Here is a 16,657-nt window from a genome sequence, read left to right as displayed (position 1 = left end):
CGTTCGAAAGTTTCTAAAGTTCATTCTGCTTCGCCTGACGCCACTTGCACGAATTATCCTCTCCGGGTGAACACTTTGAGTGTTGGGGATTTTTGTTCGATGAAGAGCAGTGTTCGAGGGAAGCCCAGATTGCATTTCGCATATGTTCTACAGAATTTGAGTTTCTCCGAATCGCCAACCCATAAAATTTTGTTAGCTGGCCGATTGATTTGTCCGTAAACTTGCCTTTCATTTCTCATCGATACTTTTGTTTTCTTTCTTTAATTTTTGTAATCTCGTTCCCATACGCTTCTCAACATATCTGACGCATTCTTTCGTACGATAATCTCGTCCCCAAAAAAAAAACAAGAAACCATTCACACACGCTCACATATACATAAACCGTCAAGAATGGGCCCGTGAATTTTTAAAACAATGATTTTTCCATAGACAAGCGTCATCGTGGTTAGTATCTTAAACACGGAGATGTGGGTACCTTTCGGATCCCAGAAATATGCCAAGGAAACAAAAAAACGATTTTTTGAAGCAATGAGAGTAGAAGACAGGAGGTGTTTAATAGAGGAGGTGTGTACTGTATAAAAACCACGTAAACTGTGGGCGTCGACATTTGACGGCCACTCGTCAAGCCCTTTCCGAAAATATCCATATTGATTGGATTGTAAAAAATTCCGCTAAACATGGAATTCAACATGGCGGGACCATTGACCAGTGGCATTTGGTCGTCAAGTACATTCCAAAAACATGTACCCATGTTGCTGAAGTACGGGCCGCAATAAAATCTTCCAGCCCGTTTTTGTTAAGTATGTGCCAGAATGCGTTAATTATGAAGATCGTGTAAAAAGAATCCGTAGTGTTCGCAGTGAATGAATGTGAAAGGCGTTGAAATGGAAAACTGGTTGCGGTAAATCGCCCCGGAAATAGGCATTTGAATTTCAGGCTGGATGGATTAAACTGCGTTAAGTATTACCGAAATCAATAATCTGTTATTTTTGAGCGGAATTTCGCACGGGTTTTCACACGGAATAACGCACGGATTTTCACACTGAATTTTCGAGCGAAGTTTCACAAGGAATTTTGCACGGAAGTTCACACGGAATTTCGGACGAAATTTCGCACGAAATCTCGCGCGGAATTTCGCACGGAATTTTGCGTGGAATTTCGCACGGAATTTCACACGAAATTTCACAAGGAATTTCGCACGGAATTTTGCGCAGAATTTCGCGTGGAAATTCGCAAGGAATAACGCACGGAATTTCGCGCGGAGTTCCGCGCGGAATTTTCGAGCAAATTTCCGCAAGGAATTTCGTGCGGAATTTCGCACGGAATTTCGCACGAGTTTCGCACGGAATTTCGTACGGTGTTTCGCACGGAGTTTCGTACGGAATTTTGTACGGAATTTCGCACGGTATTTCGCAAGGAACTTTTCGCGGAATTTTACACGGAATTAAGCGGGGAATTTCGAATGAAATTTCACGCGGAAATTCATATGGATTTTCGCATGGATTAGAGCGCCAAATTTCGCACGGAATTTCGCACAGAATTTCACACTGAATTTCACATGGAGTTTAGCACGGAATTTCGCGTGGAATATCACGCGGAATTCCGTACGGAGTTTAGCACGGAATTTCGCACGGAATTTCGTACGGAATATCGCTCGAAATTTCGCACGGTATTTCGCAAGGAACTTCGCGCGGAATTTCACACGGAATTTTCGAGCGAAGTTTTGCACAGAATTTCACACGTAATATCGCTCTGAATTTCGCGCGGAATTTTGCACAGATTTCAGCGGGGAATTTCGCATGGAATTTTGCACGCAATTTCGCACGGAATTTCATACGGATTTTCGTATGGATTTTCGCGCAAAATTTTGCATGAGATTTCGCACGGAATTGCGCGCAGAATTTTCCACGGAATTAAGCGCGAAATTTCGCACGGAATTTCGCGCGGAATTTTTATGTAGAATTTCGCATGGAATTTTGTGCAGAATTTCTCACGGAATATCGCATGGAATTTCGCGCAGAATATCGCACGAAATTTTCGAGCGATGTTTCGCACGGAATTTAGCACGGAATTTCATAGATTACCTATTACCTCTGAATTTCGCACGGAATTTCGCGCGGAATTTCGTACGGAATTTCTCGCGGGATTTCGTACGGAATTTCTCGCGGGATTTCGCACGAAATATCGAGCGACGTTTCACAAGGAATTTCCCGCGGGATTTCACACGGTATTTCGCACGGAATTTCGCGCGGAATTTTTGTGCAGAATTTCGCACGGAATATCGCATGGAATTTCGCGCAGAATATCGCACGGAATTTTCGAGCAAAGTTTCGCACGGAATTTCGCGCGGAATTTTACACGTAATTCGTGATCTAACGCTGGATGCCGCCCGCCAGACGGCACGAGAGTGAAATGATGATGTTTTTATTTTCATCTGTCAAAACACACTGGAAAGTAAGTTTTAATTTTATATATTCAATCAATAATATAATTAAATGTTATTTCTTCTAATGAAAAGTAATATTGATGAAGAAAATATGTTTCCTACCTCCAAAAAATATCCAGATGGTAAATTTCTTGTTACCTCACTAAAAATTCGTTCTTCCGGTTTCAGTTTATACTAAAATGAAATTCAGAGATTAAAATTTCGATAGAAAACATGATAGTGAGCGAAAATCATTGAATTAAAGAGTGCCGGAGTTGGCAGTAGAGATTATCCACTGATAAATCTAATTTCTGAATAAACATTTTCCGTATCTAAAACAACCAACCTAACCTCAACAATACAAAAATAATTCCGGATCTCAATAATTCGCCATAAATTATCGAGTTCGACTAAATGTTTTGATGTCAAACGAAAGAACGAGTGTTTTCTTATCACCTACAATTAAACTTTTTGTGAAACTATGTAACGTTTATCTTAAAACAATGAAAGTAGAACAACCCTCCTATATCATCAATGCAAGAAAATATTTTCATCATCATTTGACTGGTACCAAAAATGAAATCTAGTTGGCGCATCGAGCGAAAAAGTTTCGCGTTTGAAAGCCAATACCGCTCTGAATTTCGCGCGGAGTTTCGTACGGAATTTCTCGCGGGATTTCGCACGAAATATCGAGCGACGTTTCACACGGAATTTCCTGCGGGATTTCACACGGTAATTCGCATGGAATTTCGCACGAATTTGGCTTCGAATTTCGCACGGTATTTCGCATGGAATTTCACACAGATTTCGGAGATGCACAAATATGCTTGATGATAAAGTCCAAATAGTTTTTTCAAACTATCGATCTGTCACGTTACAAGTTATTTGTTGTCAATAACGTCACATTGAAAAATAAACATTAATCCATGTACATCTCAAATGTTCGAGTGATATTGTCAATTTTAAAATGAACGCTGATGGAAAGATGTATTTTCAAAAGTTGAAAGTGTTGAATAGATCATCCTTACAATCTTTTAAAAAATTTCAAATCATGGACAAGCATGAGCATTTGAGCTTGTCATTTATCTTGTTTAATGTTAGAGGTTATATAACACAAGAACTAAAAAACTTGGTGCAAAACTCGCAATAAAAAATATTCACTATGGCAGTAGATACAGAACACTAGATTAGGATTGTCGCTGGTGTTCCCATTGTTTTCGCCTAGAACATGTTTGTTTTGTCTCCGGTATATATCTGTCAATGTATCGAAAGTTTCTATAGTAAAAGTTTTTGGTCCGCACTTTTGGTACACGCAGAAAAATATGGCCTGCTTGTAACCTACAAACCGTTTAGTTGAACTTCAAATTAGTAAAATGCAGAGTTTGCCTATTTTTCATTTCAGTCTCGTTTATTCTGCTGTGATTGTTATGCATTCAAGACCGAAAACGTCAATGCACAAAATTTGCAGCAGAATAAACGAAAGGCAAGCAGAAAAATGATGTGATATCTGCTATGAAACAAATTTCGATGTGCCATACTATTAGAATTTCATTAATTTTCACATGATATCTATGCGTGACAGGTAATTTTTATGTGCTACTACAAATTGCAAAAAATATGTGTGAAATCAATATATTCAATATAACGAATTTTCTCGGAGAAAATTTTCGACTGTTATTGTTATGAAATGAAAGTTTGTATATACCACTCTAAGAAATGAAAATTTATCGAAATTCAGTACAAGTTTATACAATTTGTGTATTCTATTTAGTGAATACACATTAGCCAAGAATGGCCATTGTTTTGCTGGCAAAAAGAAACAAAAATGATTAGTCGCTATAAAACGACGATAGAGGATTATTTTTTGCTTTTTTTTATTTGGCCCATTTGACAGGTATATCCCGGAATCAAAACAATGATGTTCCTACCACTGATACCAGCGACAATCCTAATTTAGTGTTCTGTATCTACTACTATGTCCATATTAACTTTAGAATAGGGCTAATAAGATTTGTAAACAAACTTTTGTTTTGCTGATTTCTCTTAATTTGTTAAAATTTCACTACAGAAAACATTTGAAATTGATTCTATGAAGGGTAAAGATGTTGATTCATGTGTATTTTTTATGAAATTATCAACTTGGCAGCGGAATAATGAGTAAAATAAGTTTGTTTACAAAAATCTCATTAGCCCTTTTGAAGAATTAATATTGATTTCTACTATGAATACCCTGGTGAGCTAAAATTAAATAGTTGTCGTTACTAAGTTACGTTGTTCAGAATGAAAAACAATTTTGAACACCACCAAACAGCAGCTCAACACAATGATTAGCCATCACCTGAATAACGTAAGCTCCGCCCATTTTTCATCCGACTCGACCAGAGCAATTTCTTCCGCCCTCTGTATCGCTCATCCACACAGTGAATGAATTTCGATATCGTTTGGGGAATCGAGTTCATCTTCCTTTGGCGTAAATCCTTTTTATCCCTGCACTCTATTTATGCTATATTGTATGCCGTGAATAGTGTGAACACGTGCAGCTGTGTTTTTGTTTACATTGTTTAGGGCCACAAGAATGCTCTTTCATGCGGGAAGATTAAATAGATATATAGGCCTACCTCTCGACATAGAGAGCTGGATTGAGATTTTAGTTGATGTATTATCATTGCAGTGTTGTAGAGTTGTTATGGTCGCGCAGATTTCGCGCGTTTTTCGTTGCGTTTTGGGGTGTGTGGCGAATTTACTCATTAAAAACACAATTCCATCAATCGATTGTTTTCCGCCATAGGCAGGTGAATCGTTATGACTGTACTGTACCTTTTGTGTACTGTGTTCAAACGAGGTAATTATATTCGAATCTCTTGATTACGGACATTTATTAGTATTTTAAGTTGTCTAAGCGTATATTTCTCTAATCAATTCAGTCAACTTGTCAGTGCTCCAACCTTAAATGGCCTACAACAAATTATAGTACTATACTCACTATAGGACTCGTATTGAGCGATTTTAGGACAAATTGTTGGGGTTTCCAGAGGAAAATCAAACTCTGAAATAAATGATAATTATTCAACATTGAATAGATATTAAGGGGCGTACACAAATGATGTAGCTTTTTCGACTATTTTTGACCCCTCCCTCACCCTCGTAGCATTTTGACAAAAAATTATAACCTCCCCCTTATAAATAACATAGCATTTCTCAATTCCCCTCCCCCTATTTGACGGCTTTTATCAGCATTTTCATTATAGCCGCAAATTGCGTTCAAAACAAATCCATTTCATAACAAATAAACGTTGATAGCTTTGTTTTGAATTTTATGTCGTGGAGCCTGAAGAGAAGTTCTTTCATTTCACAATCTCGCAGCTGCCAATGATTCTAAGAAATAAACTTTCAACTAAATTACTAAATTTTATGGTTGAATCCGACGAGCAAATTTTATTCAGCTACTAAACTGCAACGTAGCATCAGGCATGATTTTTTTGATCTTGCTAACTAGTAGACTAGCAAGATCAAACAAATCGTACCCAATGCTACGTCGCATAACTTCTGACCCTACCCTCCCCCTCGTCACACTTCGTCACAAATTTCGTATACTCCGCCCCTTCGCCCCTAACACACAAAATGCTACGTCATTTAAGCATGACCCCTAATGACTCTCTTTCAAAAGTCCGAAAAGAATGAATTAAAGGACATCATGGAAAGAATCGCAAGCTGAGATTTGACGGTAAAGAATATTAAAAAATAGCATGTAAAATTCGGTTACACCTGTTTGTCGTACGGGATAAAACTTGCTTACTTGCCGAGTGAGAACCGAAGTAGGCTTTGAGCAAAGTTGGACGCAAATTCCTAATGTGTCACGTTTTTTCACCGATTGAAAAATTGTTCTTGATACTGCTAGTTTAGATTTTTTGTACTGGAAAAATGAGTTGTTCAAAACTGTGAAGCTTTCTTGTGCGAGTGTGCAAAATAGTGAAAATCAGTCAGTTTAGTGAAAACGTCAGCATCGGTATGTTACTGATTTGCAGATAGAATCGTCACCCGGGTCCTCACCGATGCCTTCTTCGTCAACTACATCTCAAGTTTTTCATTGCTGTGGTAACCCAGCTAAGCGGGATGTTTGGAGAAAGTAATCTGTCGTTGGTGCCATCACCCAAATAAATATGGTGAGATCAATCCGATTTACAATAATTATCATTATCAATTCTGTTGAATATATAAAATCACTCCAAACCCACATCCCATTTTCCTTCCCTACCAACAAAATCGAACATCCATAATACATATGGAGATTGCGTGGGTTCCCCGTATCTTCTTAAGAAGGTATTCAACTAACATTCCCTTCCGTTTTGCGATTGTAAGGACATGGCCAGTTGTGCAGTGTATTATACTGTGGTATAAAAAGATTTCACTGTATCAGCCACCCATGATGAGTGCGGTCGTTTTTGCTATGCTATGCTATCATGGAAAGAATCGCAAGCTGGCAGCGAAAATGGATGCCGTCGTTTCTATCTCTCCTTTGATTCCATCTTCAAAATCAAACCATTGCATTATCACACCTGACAAAATTACTTGTAACTTTATTGCCCTACCTCAGATTACTAAGAAATTATATATAATGTAAGCATGCGGACGAATACATTTTCTACGCGAAATTTTGATTCGCTTGGAAAATTTGTATCTTTTTGTTTTTCAAACCAAGTAGAGGAACATGGACAGACTTGACCAAGCGCGAGATTCAACAGTTATCAAAAACGTGTTCTATTTGGTTCCGAGAATTTTTAAAAAAATATTGTTATCCGGTGATGAGCCTATTTGCGCCGTGTTTCTATTATCACCCTACCCATTTGGTTAGATCTAGGGTTCGTCGCGGTGCGGATGTGGGCGGTAAATGGATAGTCCGCACCGCAACCGCAAAAAAATTATAAAACCGCACCGCTTACCGCAACCGCACTGCATTTACCGCACCGCACCGCGCGGTAATGCGGTAAATGCGGTAAAATTCTGTATTTTTGAAAAGTGTGTTGAAAAATTATTAATTTTTTGTATAATCATATGTAATAAAATATTATTCTTATTTACACGAACATTAACTTTGACGGACTCCTCAGAATGTAACATTTATTAAAAAATGTCAACTTTGCAAGTTTTATTTTTATTAATAGTACATTTTGAAATAAATACTTTCGAAACAAGATAAATATTAGCATAGCATTGAAGTCCTATGAAATGTAGCGCTGTATTTCATCATTATACATACAAAAACGTTCTTCCGAAGCAATTAATAGGGAAACTTTTAATTTAATTATCAGAAATCATTCTACACATAACATAACAGGAATCCATCCCATCTCAACTGGTACAGAGTTGTTGAACGACATTTGAAAAACTGCAAAAGATGTATGATTTACAGCATACAGCAGAAATGTTATTACAAATAGGGGATTTTAGGAACAAAATACCTCAAAACACTTGCTTCGTATTTTTCAAGAAATGGATGTATTCTTATTCAAATACAAAGATTGCTCCCTTAAAATTGAATTAGTTGTAATTTTCTAATAGCTAGTTCGAAAGTTCTACCTTTTTACGTATTTTTTTCTAATATTTTTCCATAATGCCAATGGCAAAAGCTTCAATTAAAGTTGCCAGGGGTCAAAAATTGTCCAAACTTTGCAAAACTTGGCATCTGGGCTAACTTTGACAGTTGTCACAATATGAAGGTAGGCTTTGAGAAACACAAAAAAATCGAAATACCGTACACTAACTTCGAAAGCTTTAATTTCAAAAAGTTACGAAATACTCCTAACTGAAAAATATTAGTTGTTAATTTGGTAGAAAATATTCCCAGTTGGACGAACAATGCACGTATGCGAAAAAAAAGTTATGTAGGAGTCTTAAAAACGGACTGCAGAAAAATTCATTGCGAATTTACACAGAAACCAAAAGAGATAGAAATACGATGTTGAAGAATGAATGATAAGGTTATCAGCCTAATTTGGACCCCTCCTTATTTTGGACACTTTTCAAACAATTGTCTCCCTTACTGCTGATTCTTCCAAATTCGTTTGGTTTGATGATGATAATTACATTCCTTGGGTTGTTTTTAAGTCTTAAGACTTTTTTAAGTTCATCTTTAAGTTCTCCAAATTAATTAAAATTCACAGTTGAGAAAATGTCATCGTAAATGATTCATAATTCCACGATTGCCAAGAGGAATCGGGAGAAATGGTACATTTTTAAATTGTATTTGACAGTACAATTCAATTGTTTTTCAATGATTGGATTGTGCATTTTATATATTTGAAAAGGTTCGCTTGTAAATTTTTCAAAGTGTTCTAAATATGTCGTAAAAATAATGATGTCAAATTATATTGGACACAGCTTATAGATTGTTGTATCATATTAGAATGTAACAAAATGTAAAAAATCAAGTAACGATAGGTCGAATAAAGATTATATTCGGATTTCTTTTCAAATCATTGTCAAGTCCATGGAAATTAGAGCAATTAAATGTTTATTATGTTTCCCAATTGTAAGGTAATAAGTTGCGTCGTTCTTAAAAGGTAAAAGTCAAAGTTTTAATTCACGGCAGACTTTATCAATTATTTTTTTAAGTGCGGTTGCGGTAATACCGCGCGGTAAAAGCTCATTTCCCGCACCGCATCCGCGAGAAAAAGTCTCTCACCGCACCGCAGTTTTTGCGGTGCGGGTGCGGTGAATACCGCGCGGTTGCGGTAATTACCGCAACCGCGACGAACCCTAGTTAGAGCAGTGTCTGCGATCTTTGTTCAACGCATTGAGTCAAATGGTAGCGCAACAATAGGGGCACTCGATTCGAGTTTTCATTGTGCTCAAACGCGAGAATTTTACTGTTTTCAACGCATTTGTGTTATTATATTGGTTCTTAACAACGAAGCAAAGCGGTTGATGTCAATATTTACGCATTCCATTGATTGTAAGGCAAGAAATTACCGAATTAGTGGGGCACCTTGCTTAGTATGGTGAAAATAGGCTCATCACCCTAATTATTTCAATTCCGTTAGGTAATTTTAAAAGTTTGGAGTTAAAAATCCTTTCCTCCTGAGTGCATATAAGGAGAGTGACGACACTGTCAAAATTAGAACAATAATTCCAAACGAGTCAAATTCATGTATTTTGACAGGTCGTTTGGTCGTTTGGAATATCACTGACGGATAATCATGACAGTTGTCTGCACTTTCCTTACACACACTTTGCTTTCCTCATAGGAAACATTCCGTAATTCATAAATTTGCGTTAAATGATGTAATTTGTTATCAAACTTTGTTTGGACATATCAACTAGAGTAATTAATTTTTTTGAGCTCATATAGGGGAGAGAGGGTAACAGTGGATCAGCAAGAACTATGAAACATTGGCAATAAATTCATAACGCATGATCAGAATCGTCGCATTCCCTCATATTTGACTATTTCTAATTCATTACACGTGTGTCTATATTTTGGAAGAGATTTGATAACTGTATCTCTTTTAATGAATGTTTGTTGGGTTTTGTGATATTTAGAGTAAATTTTGCAATGTAAAACATTATTCCATATTTATGAGTTACCGTTCATTGAATTTTATACCATTATTTCATACTCAACATTTACCAAAGTTTTTTGGTAATTAATCTACAAACCCAAAGGTTTTTGCAAATCCTTCAAGAAAATCAGTGAATGCGGCAACCCTGATACTAAGCGAAAGCTACGCCAAAAAGAATGATGAAAATATTTTCATTCATCGCACAAAAGAATGGTCTTCCATCTACACCAAAAAGTTGATAAAAGACATCGCCTTGATGCAAAGAGTGCTCATTCGATATGAGTTGCGAAAGGCGAATGCTCAAATGTGTGTACGCAGTAGAAACGAATCACTGGCAAGGTTCGAATCATTTCAAAAGATTCTCGTCTTATATCACCTTAGTTATCTGCAAACCGTCCTTATTAGGACGAATACATAATGGAAAAACTAGTTGTGAGCAGGGATGCCAACGGTACCGATAAACTACATTTTTTTCGGTATATTTACATTTGCACAAGCCGTACAGCCCGCTACAGCGACGCATCACAACAGCTCTTGCCAGAACGGTAGCCAAACCGAGTACATTTTCCCATACAGCAGTAGAATACATTTTTGTTTTGCTGCTGTACTCCGACTACTCGGTGAGAGTGTGGCGTAGTAAAGTTTGTTCTCTCGCTTTGTACATTTTTCTCTGCATAGTCAAAGGGAGAGGCCCGCACACGGAAGCGTTGATGCCGGCCGTGGTGTAAATGAGCCGCATTCATTGTAGTCATTTTTGAATAAAAATATGAAAAATATGAAAATATTAAAAAATGTAAAATAAGGAAAGAGAAGCTGTACCGCTCGCGTCTGGTGGCTGTACTGGGGACAGTAGTTTTTTGTCATGTTACTGTTTTGCACACAGGCAGCCGTACAGCGCTGGGCGTCCTGCACTAGCGAATGACAGCAGCATCGAGAGAGAAATGAGAATGTAGGCAGAAAAATTACAGCCGCAGAAAAGGTAGGCATTTTGCATCCTTGGTTGTGAGTAATGTCCGGGACATAACCGCGGTGTCGGCGTAGGACGTATGGGAACGGCAAGTAACACCGCAAATCATGTTTTTTTTTCAGAGACGTTCTACAAAAATCTTCGTCACTGAGTCGTTTGTTGATATTTTTGCATAGAAAAAATACAGCATGTTGTTGAAATGATACACTGTGATGTACTAAAGTTTTGATAAATTTGCTTCACGCAAAGTTCGAAAAAAAAATCGTAAAAGAAGTGTGTTTTTTCACGTGAGCTTTACTCCTTTGTTGGGATATCCCTAGCGACTGTAGCGAAAAACGGGATTCTTCGCTCCCTACAAAGAATCTTGGAAGACACCGCAGTGTTATTCCCAGGCAATGCGGATATCCTGCTTCTCTGCTCTTCCTGTTAGCTGTGTTGGAGGGTAATGCTCGCTCGGCCTATCCTCCGCAGCGAGAATGGCTGGTGTTTTTGCATTCTTTGCGATTAGCCGGGGAAGCAAAATTCTATATCAATCTAAAACTACAAAACCGTTATAAATGTGAAAAATTTGAACTTGCTTAATGTGAACGGCTCTGAATAGCGGTGCACATTATACTTTGCAAATGTGAGTTTGTTTTGGCAATATATTCCAATCAACCAGTGCTGAACTGATACCCTGACTAGTTTCAGAAGGAATTAATGAGGGCATACTTTTCATTTTTAACTCATTGGGTAATAAAAAGCGATACATGTCGAGCAATCGCCTTGATTTACATTTCTGTTTGTTTCTAGCGAATACTCATATGTTTCTTAAAGTCTACTACCAGGTCATTAAAAATCTCCGGATCAAAGTCTTCCCAAAAGTGGTAACCCTATGGGGTCGTATCCGATCCACCTGGAATGTGGAGAATTAGTACTACTAGGGGTAAGCCCGACACCCCACGACTTTTCCCAGATATCAAATTTTAAATCATACAATAATGACAGGATATTATTAGTAGGATTATTTTAAGCATTTCGATGTTATTTTTAGTTGATACGTTTTAAGGTTTCAATAACACAAAAGCTTTGAAAATGACCAGTTTTTGTGTCACTCATTCTATTCTACTCTCCATATCGTTATTTGTGTGAATTGAAGATAAGTTTGAGTATTTCAATACTGTTAATTGAGCATTTAACGAAAATGTGCGCTGTTGGGGTAAGACCGACAGTTTTTGGGTGGGGTAAGACCGACACGGTGTTTAGTTGATTGGGTTCGTTTTTGAATCGATACAAACGACTCGGTATATTTGTTGTGTTCAATTAGACTATAATTACGTCATAGTAATAATTGAAATACACGGAAACTATGTTTTTTTGTCTTTATTTATCAGTATTGTCTAAAAGCCGACGAGATTCATAGTTATATTACAAACAGAAACGAAAAGTATAATCTAATATGAGATTTTGAAATGATATTGATGAAATATTTTCATTGACCGCCGGATTATTGATCAACGGTGTTCCGAAAAATCACAACACGGACCGGATGGCTTACTACGAAGCGTGCGTCACTTTTAAGTTAATGAGTCCTAGTAATAGCGGATATAATCTGCTTGCAGAACAGCTCTTCCTACTTAGAATGGCTATACAAGTGGTAATTAGGCTCGAAAGAATTACTTGAGAAAACCCGTACCATAATATAAACCATGCGTTAAACATTATTTATTCATAACACCACGCATTCGAATCAGTGGTGCAAATTTTCATTTTCAAATGCCAACTTTCAGCTCAATCAAACCCAAGCATGATTCAAATTCAAAGCCTCCCTTAATCATTCATTTTCAAGTTGGCGGGATTTTCATAACCAAACCGTACAACGTCATTTCAAATTGATGCATTTTCATTCACCAACCAAATTTGTCATCTGCTCTGTAGAGGCCAGTTTAGGTTAAATGTTGACATATTTTGTATTTTCAAGCTTACATGAACAGTAAGAAGTATGTCTAGAGTAGTTTTGCTTGAAAAATCTAGTCAATATCCCAGAACAGAGATATTCACAGGGTCAATGAAATCGAAAATGAATGGAAAATGATTGAGCAGCCCGGCTGTTTGAATGAATGATGCAAACGAAAAACGGCGTATTGAACATAGTAGGGCATGATTTAAGATTTCTTCTTCCTTCAAGTTCAAAACAACCTGGTGAAAATTTGCAGCTCTGATTCGAATACTCTTCTTCTTGCTACGTGATGAAACTACAGAAAGCATGCGTTTGCATCACACATACTCATATACACATAATTACACTTTATCACACATACACAATACATTTTTAATGGAAAAAAATTGCCAAAAAGAAAGTTCAAAAGGGGGTCGCTCTTGCTCCTTTGGGGTGTCGGTCTTACCCGCACTGTTCTTTCTTGTATGCAACTGATATGAATTCAGAATTAAAAGGCCTTTCCCAAGCCAGGTTTGGGTCTTGACTAGAACAGCTGATGTGCTTCTCTGCGTCAAACGTTGTATCATTTTTGTTTTCTTACGAGCTGTCAAATAAAAGCTTGACGTGTTCTTTTTGTATAAGCTGATGCTGTTTATAATAACGCGGCTCGAATGTCTAGTAGCAATGTATTGTCCTAAGGGCGCTTTCGTGTAGTTGCTCGTAAAATACGTCCTTCTGCAACCACGATTTCTGAATTAAAGTGAATTTATAGTGTTGAGAAAAGATGTCTGACAAAAGAAGGGTTTTGATTGCCGCACTGGGCATTTTTGTGTGCTACTTTTATTTTGGTATCATCCAAGAGAAGATTACTCGTGGAAGGTACGGCGACGAGCTTCAAGAAGATGGCACGCGTGGAGAGCGCTTCACGTTTGCGTTGGCCCTCGTTGGAGTGCAGTGCATATGCAATTGGTTATTTTCCAAAGGTAGTTGAACTTGTTTTGTAATAACAAATGAAGATGATATTGCTTTTTCAGCTTTATTAACGGTAAATCCTCAAAGTCAAGACACAACGCCAAAAATGTACTACGCGAGCAGTGCGTTGACCTATCTTCTTGCGATGATAAGCTCGAACATGGCACTGCGGTGGGTGGCATACCCGATGCAGGTGGTTGCCAAATCAGCCAAACCAATTCCAGTTATGCTCCTAGGTGTCATGTTTGGAAGAAAATCCTATACGTTGCAAAAGTATTTTTTCGTACTGTTGATCGTCATTGGTGTCGTTATGTTTATGTTTAAGGAAGGAAAATCGAACAATAGTCCGCTGGAGCAAGAAGGATTGGGGCAACTCCTGTTGATTATGAGTCTCACGATGGACGGTCTGTTGGGGGCTATCCAAGTAAGCATTTAGTAGCTATTTGATTTATCTTTTTATATTACAGCAGCGTTGAATTAGCAAGGAACATGATATAATCAGGCTTTGAGCTAATACTTTGTCGCACGCTTAAAAATCTTTAGACTGTGTTATCGAATCACATGAGTGCAACATGCTCGGATAGTTTAAAGAAATTTAGTACCTTATGTTTTTGGTTATTCTTTGGAACTACCCCGAATCACTTGCTTTTGCGTCTGGTATTTCGTTTTCCCCAAAAACAAATTGACCAGCCAAAAGCTGGGTTTCTGTAAAGGCCCTAGTATAAAGGTACGCAAAGAGCGTGCAGAAAGTGAAGCCGAAAAAAGTCTACCTATCGAGCAAAATTAGAATCCAACTTTGCTGCAGAGGTATCAGAGATGGATTCCAATTGTGCTCGATAGGTAGGCTTTTTTGATTTCACTCTTTGCGCAACTGTTCTCTATACACTGTGGGTTTCTGTTCCTTGAGCTCGACAAATGGTTATCGTTAAAGTTAGTTCTCCGATAACATAAGGTACTAAGTTACTTTAGACTATCCGGGCATGTCGCAGACTCAGGTGATTTACATTTTAACAGAATTCCAAAACACTCCAAAATCCTAGCTCCTGCGGTAGAAAAAAAAAAAGAAGGGTTATGTCATCGGGAAACTAATGTGGTTTTCGTTTGAGGCGAAACTGAGTCAGTTCCTAACCCCAACTGCTGTCAAAATGTATGAACTGACAGCAGTTGGGGTTAGAACCTGACTCAGTTTCAGGTTCAAGCGAAATCGCCATAAGCTTGCTTATATGACGCTATTCCATGGTTTTCCTTGAGTACTACACCTTTTAATAATAAAACTATTACATATCTTTCAGTCCGTTGCTAATTTAATTTCGTTTTATAATATAAAAATATAACTTACTTATACTCGTTAAAAACATTTTTGGGGTTCGTTATGAAAAACTGTGATGCTTCTGAAACACAAAAAAATAATATTAACAACTATCTTTCCTAGGAACGTATGCGGCAACACAGTTCTCCCTCAGGACAGCACATGATGCTAGCAATGAATGGCTGGAGTTCGCTGTTTCTTGTCCCGGCTCTGCTTATTACCGGCGAGGGAATAGAATTCACAGCGTTCGCAATTAAATATCCGCAAATGTTGGCACATTTGGCAACGCTCGCATTGGCTGGAGCTCTTGGACAGCTGTTTATTTTTATGATGGTCTCATCGTACGGTGCGTTGGCTTGTTCTGTTGTGACAACTACCCGAAAGTTCTTCACTGTACTTTGTTCCGTGCTACTATTCGGCAACAATCTTTCCAGTCGACAATGGCTCGGTACAATACTGGTTTTCACCGGTCTGTTTGCTGATATGTTCTACGGAAAGAAGGGTGCACCCAACGGAAAGTCTCCCCAAAAACTTAAGAACAAAAGTGAGACTGAGGAAATATTAAAGTGAGCAGAAAACCAGCTTTGAACAAATGTACAATAAATAAATTATTAGCAACTCATGCAATCTTGTTCTACATTACGAAGAATCGCTTTTCTGAATGAAGAGGATTTGCATTCTGAATAACTACAGCGAAATCGAACGGAAATCAGATTAGTTTGAATCATATTCGTTAGAAAAAGCAATACATCGTAATGCAGAATAAGACTGATAGAATCGTATTCCCCTTTGAATACTGTTTCATAGCTGTAAATTTGGCATAACAATTAGGTAGTTCTCTCTTTTATCTCATAATTATTTGAAAGAGTGTCAAATAAAAAAATCCGTCATTAGAAGGGATAGGCTAATTCGATAAATGTATGAAATATAAATGATATTTTTTATTGTTTCCATTACGTTTTTTTAAATCACTCATATGGTATTAGAATTTCCATTTCCTTCTAATCACTAGGTGACATGACTGTGAGAATAGGGCAAGATTTGTCACCTTCAGTGAGATTGGGCCAAAGCAAATACTTCGAACCGAATCCTTCAACAACTGCCCCAACTCAATTCATATCAACACATAAACTGTAAACGAAGAAAATCTTGATTATCGATGATTGAGTACCGACCTAGGTGGTTTTGTAAATGTTATAATTTTTGTCTCACGACTACACTGCCTATAATCCTGTCTAATTGATAGAGAATCCCACAGAACATGGGACTGACTTGCTATTATGGGCAGTACACGCAACACAACTGCGTGGCAAAAAAAATAGATTTAAGATTTTATTCATTTGACACATTCCGCGGGATTGTACACCAGAAAGAGGTTTTTGTTTTGTCTTATTATGGTATCACAATATTTTTTCTTCGATTCGGTAGTGTTTAAACCATTGAAAAGTTATGTAATCCAACTATTGACATTTCGACAAATAGTTGTAAAATATATAGAAAAATAAGT

General features: G+C 37.6%; 1 protein-coding gene across 1 annotated transcript; it reads left to right on the top strand.

Moving 5' to 3' along the window:
- Positions 1-13,486: 13,486 nt before the first annotated feature.
- Positions 13,487-16,657, top strand: LOC131683616 (solute carrier family 35 member B1 homolog). The gene is made up of 3 exons (XM_058965738.1): positions 13,487-13,852; positions 13,904-14,265; positions 15,274-16,657. The coding sequence occupies exons 1-3, from the start codon at positions 13,654-13,656 to the stop codon at positions 15,718-15,720; spliced, it is 1,008 nt and encodes a 335-aa protein (XP_058821721.1). The 5' UTR covers positions 13,487-13,653; the 3' UTR covers positions 15,721-16,657.

The sequence above is a fragment of the Topomyia yanbarensis genome, chromosome 2 (genome assembly GCF_030247195.1).
Source record: "Topomyia yanbarensis strain Yona2022 chromosome 2, ASM3024719v1, whole genome shotgun sequence".
In the NCBI taxonomy this organism is placed as follows: Eukaryota; Metazoa; Arthropoda; class Insecta; order Diptera; family Culicidae; genus Topomyia; species Topomyia yanbarensis.
This window is presented reverse-complemented; position numbering and strand designations above follow the sequence as displayed.

What these genes read in the sequence shown, in the direction of transcription:
- LOC131683616 (XM_058965738.1), top strand. Translation starts at nt 13,654, where the DNA reads ATGTCTGACAAAAGAAGGGTTTTGATTGCCGCACTGGGCATTTTTGTG. An exon ending in CAATTGGTTATTTTCCAAAG is followed by an intron (nt 13,853 to 13,903) that starts GTAGTTGAACTT and finishes TTGCTTTTTCAG; the next exon opens with CTTTATTAACGGTAAATCCT. An exon ending in GTCTGTTGGGGGCTATCCAA is followed by an intron (nt 14,266 to 15,273) that starts GTAAGCATTTAG and finishes TATCTTTCCTAG; the next exon opens with GAACGTATGCGGCAACACAG.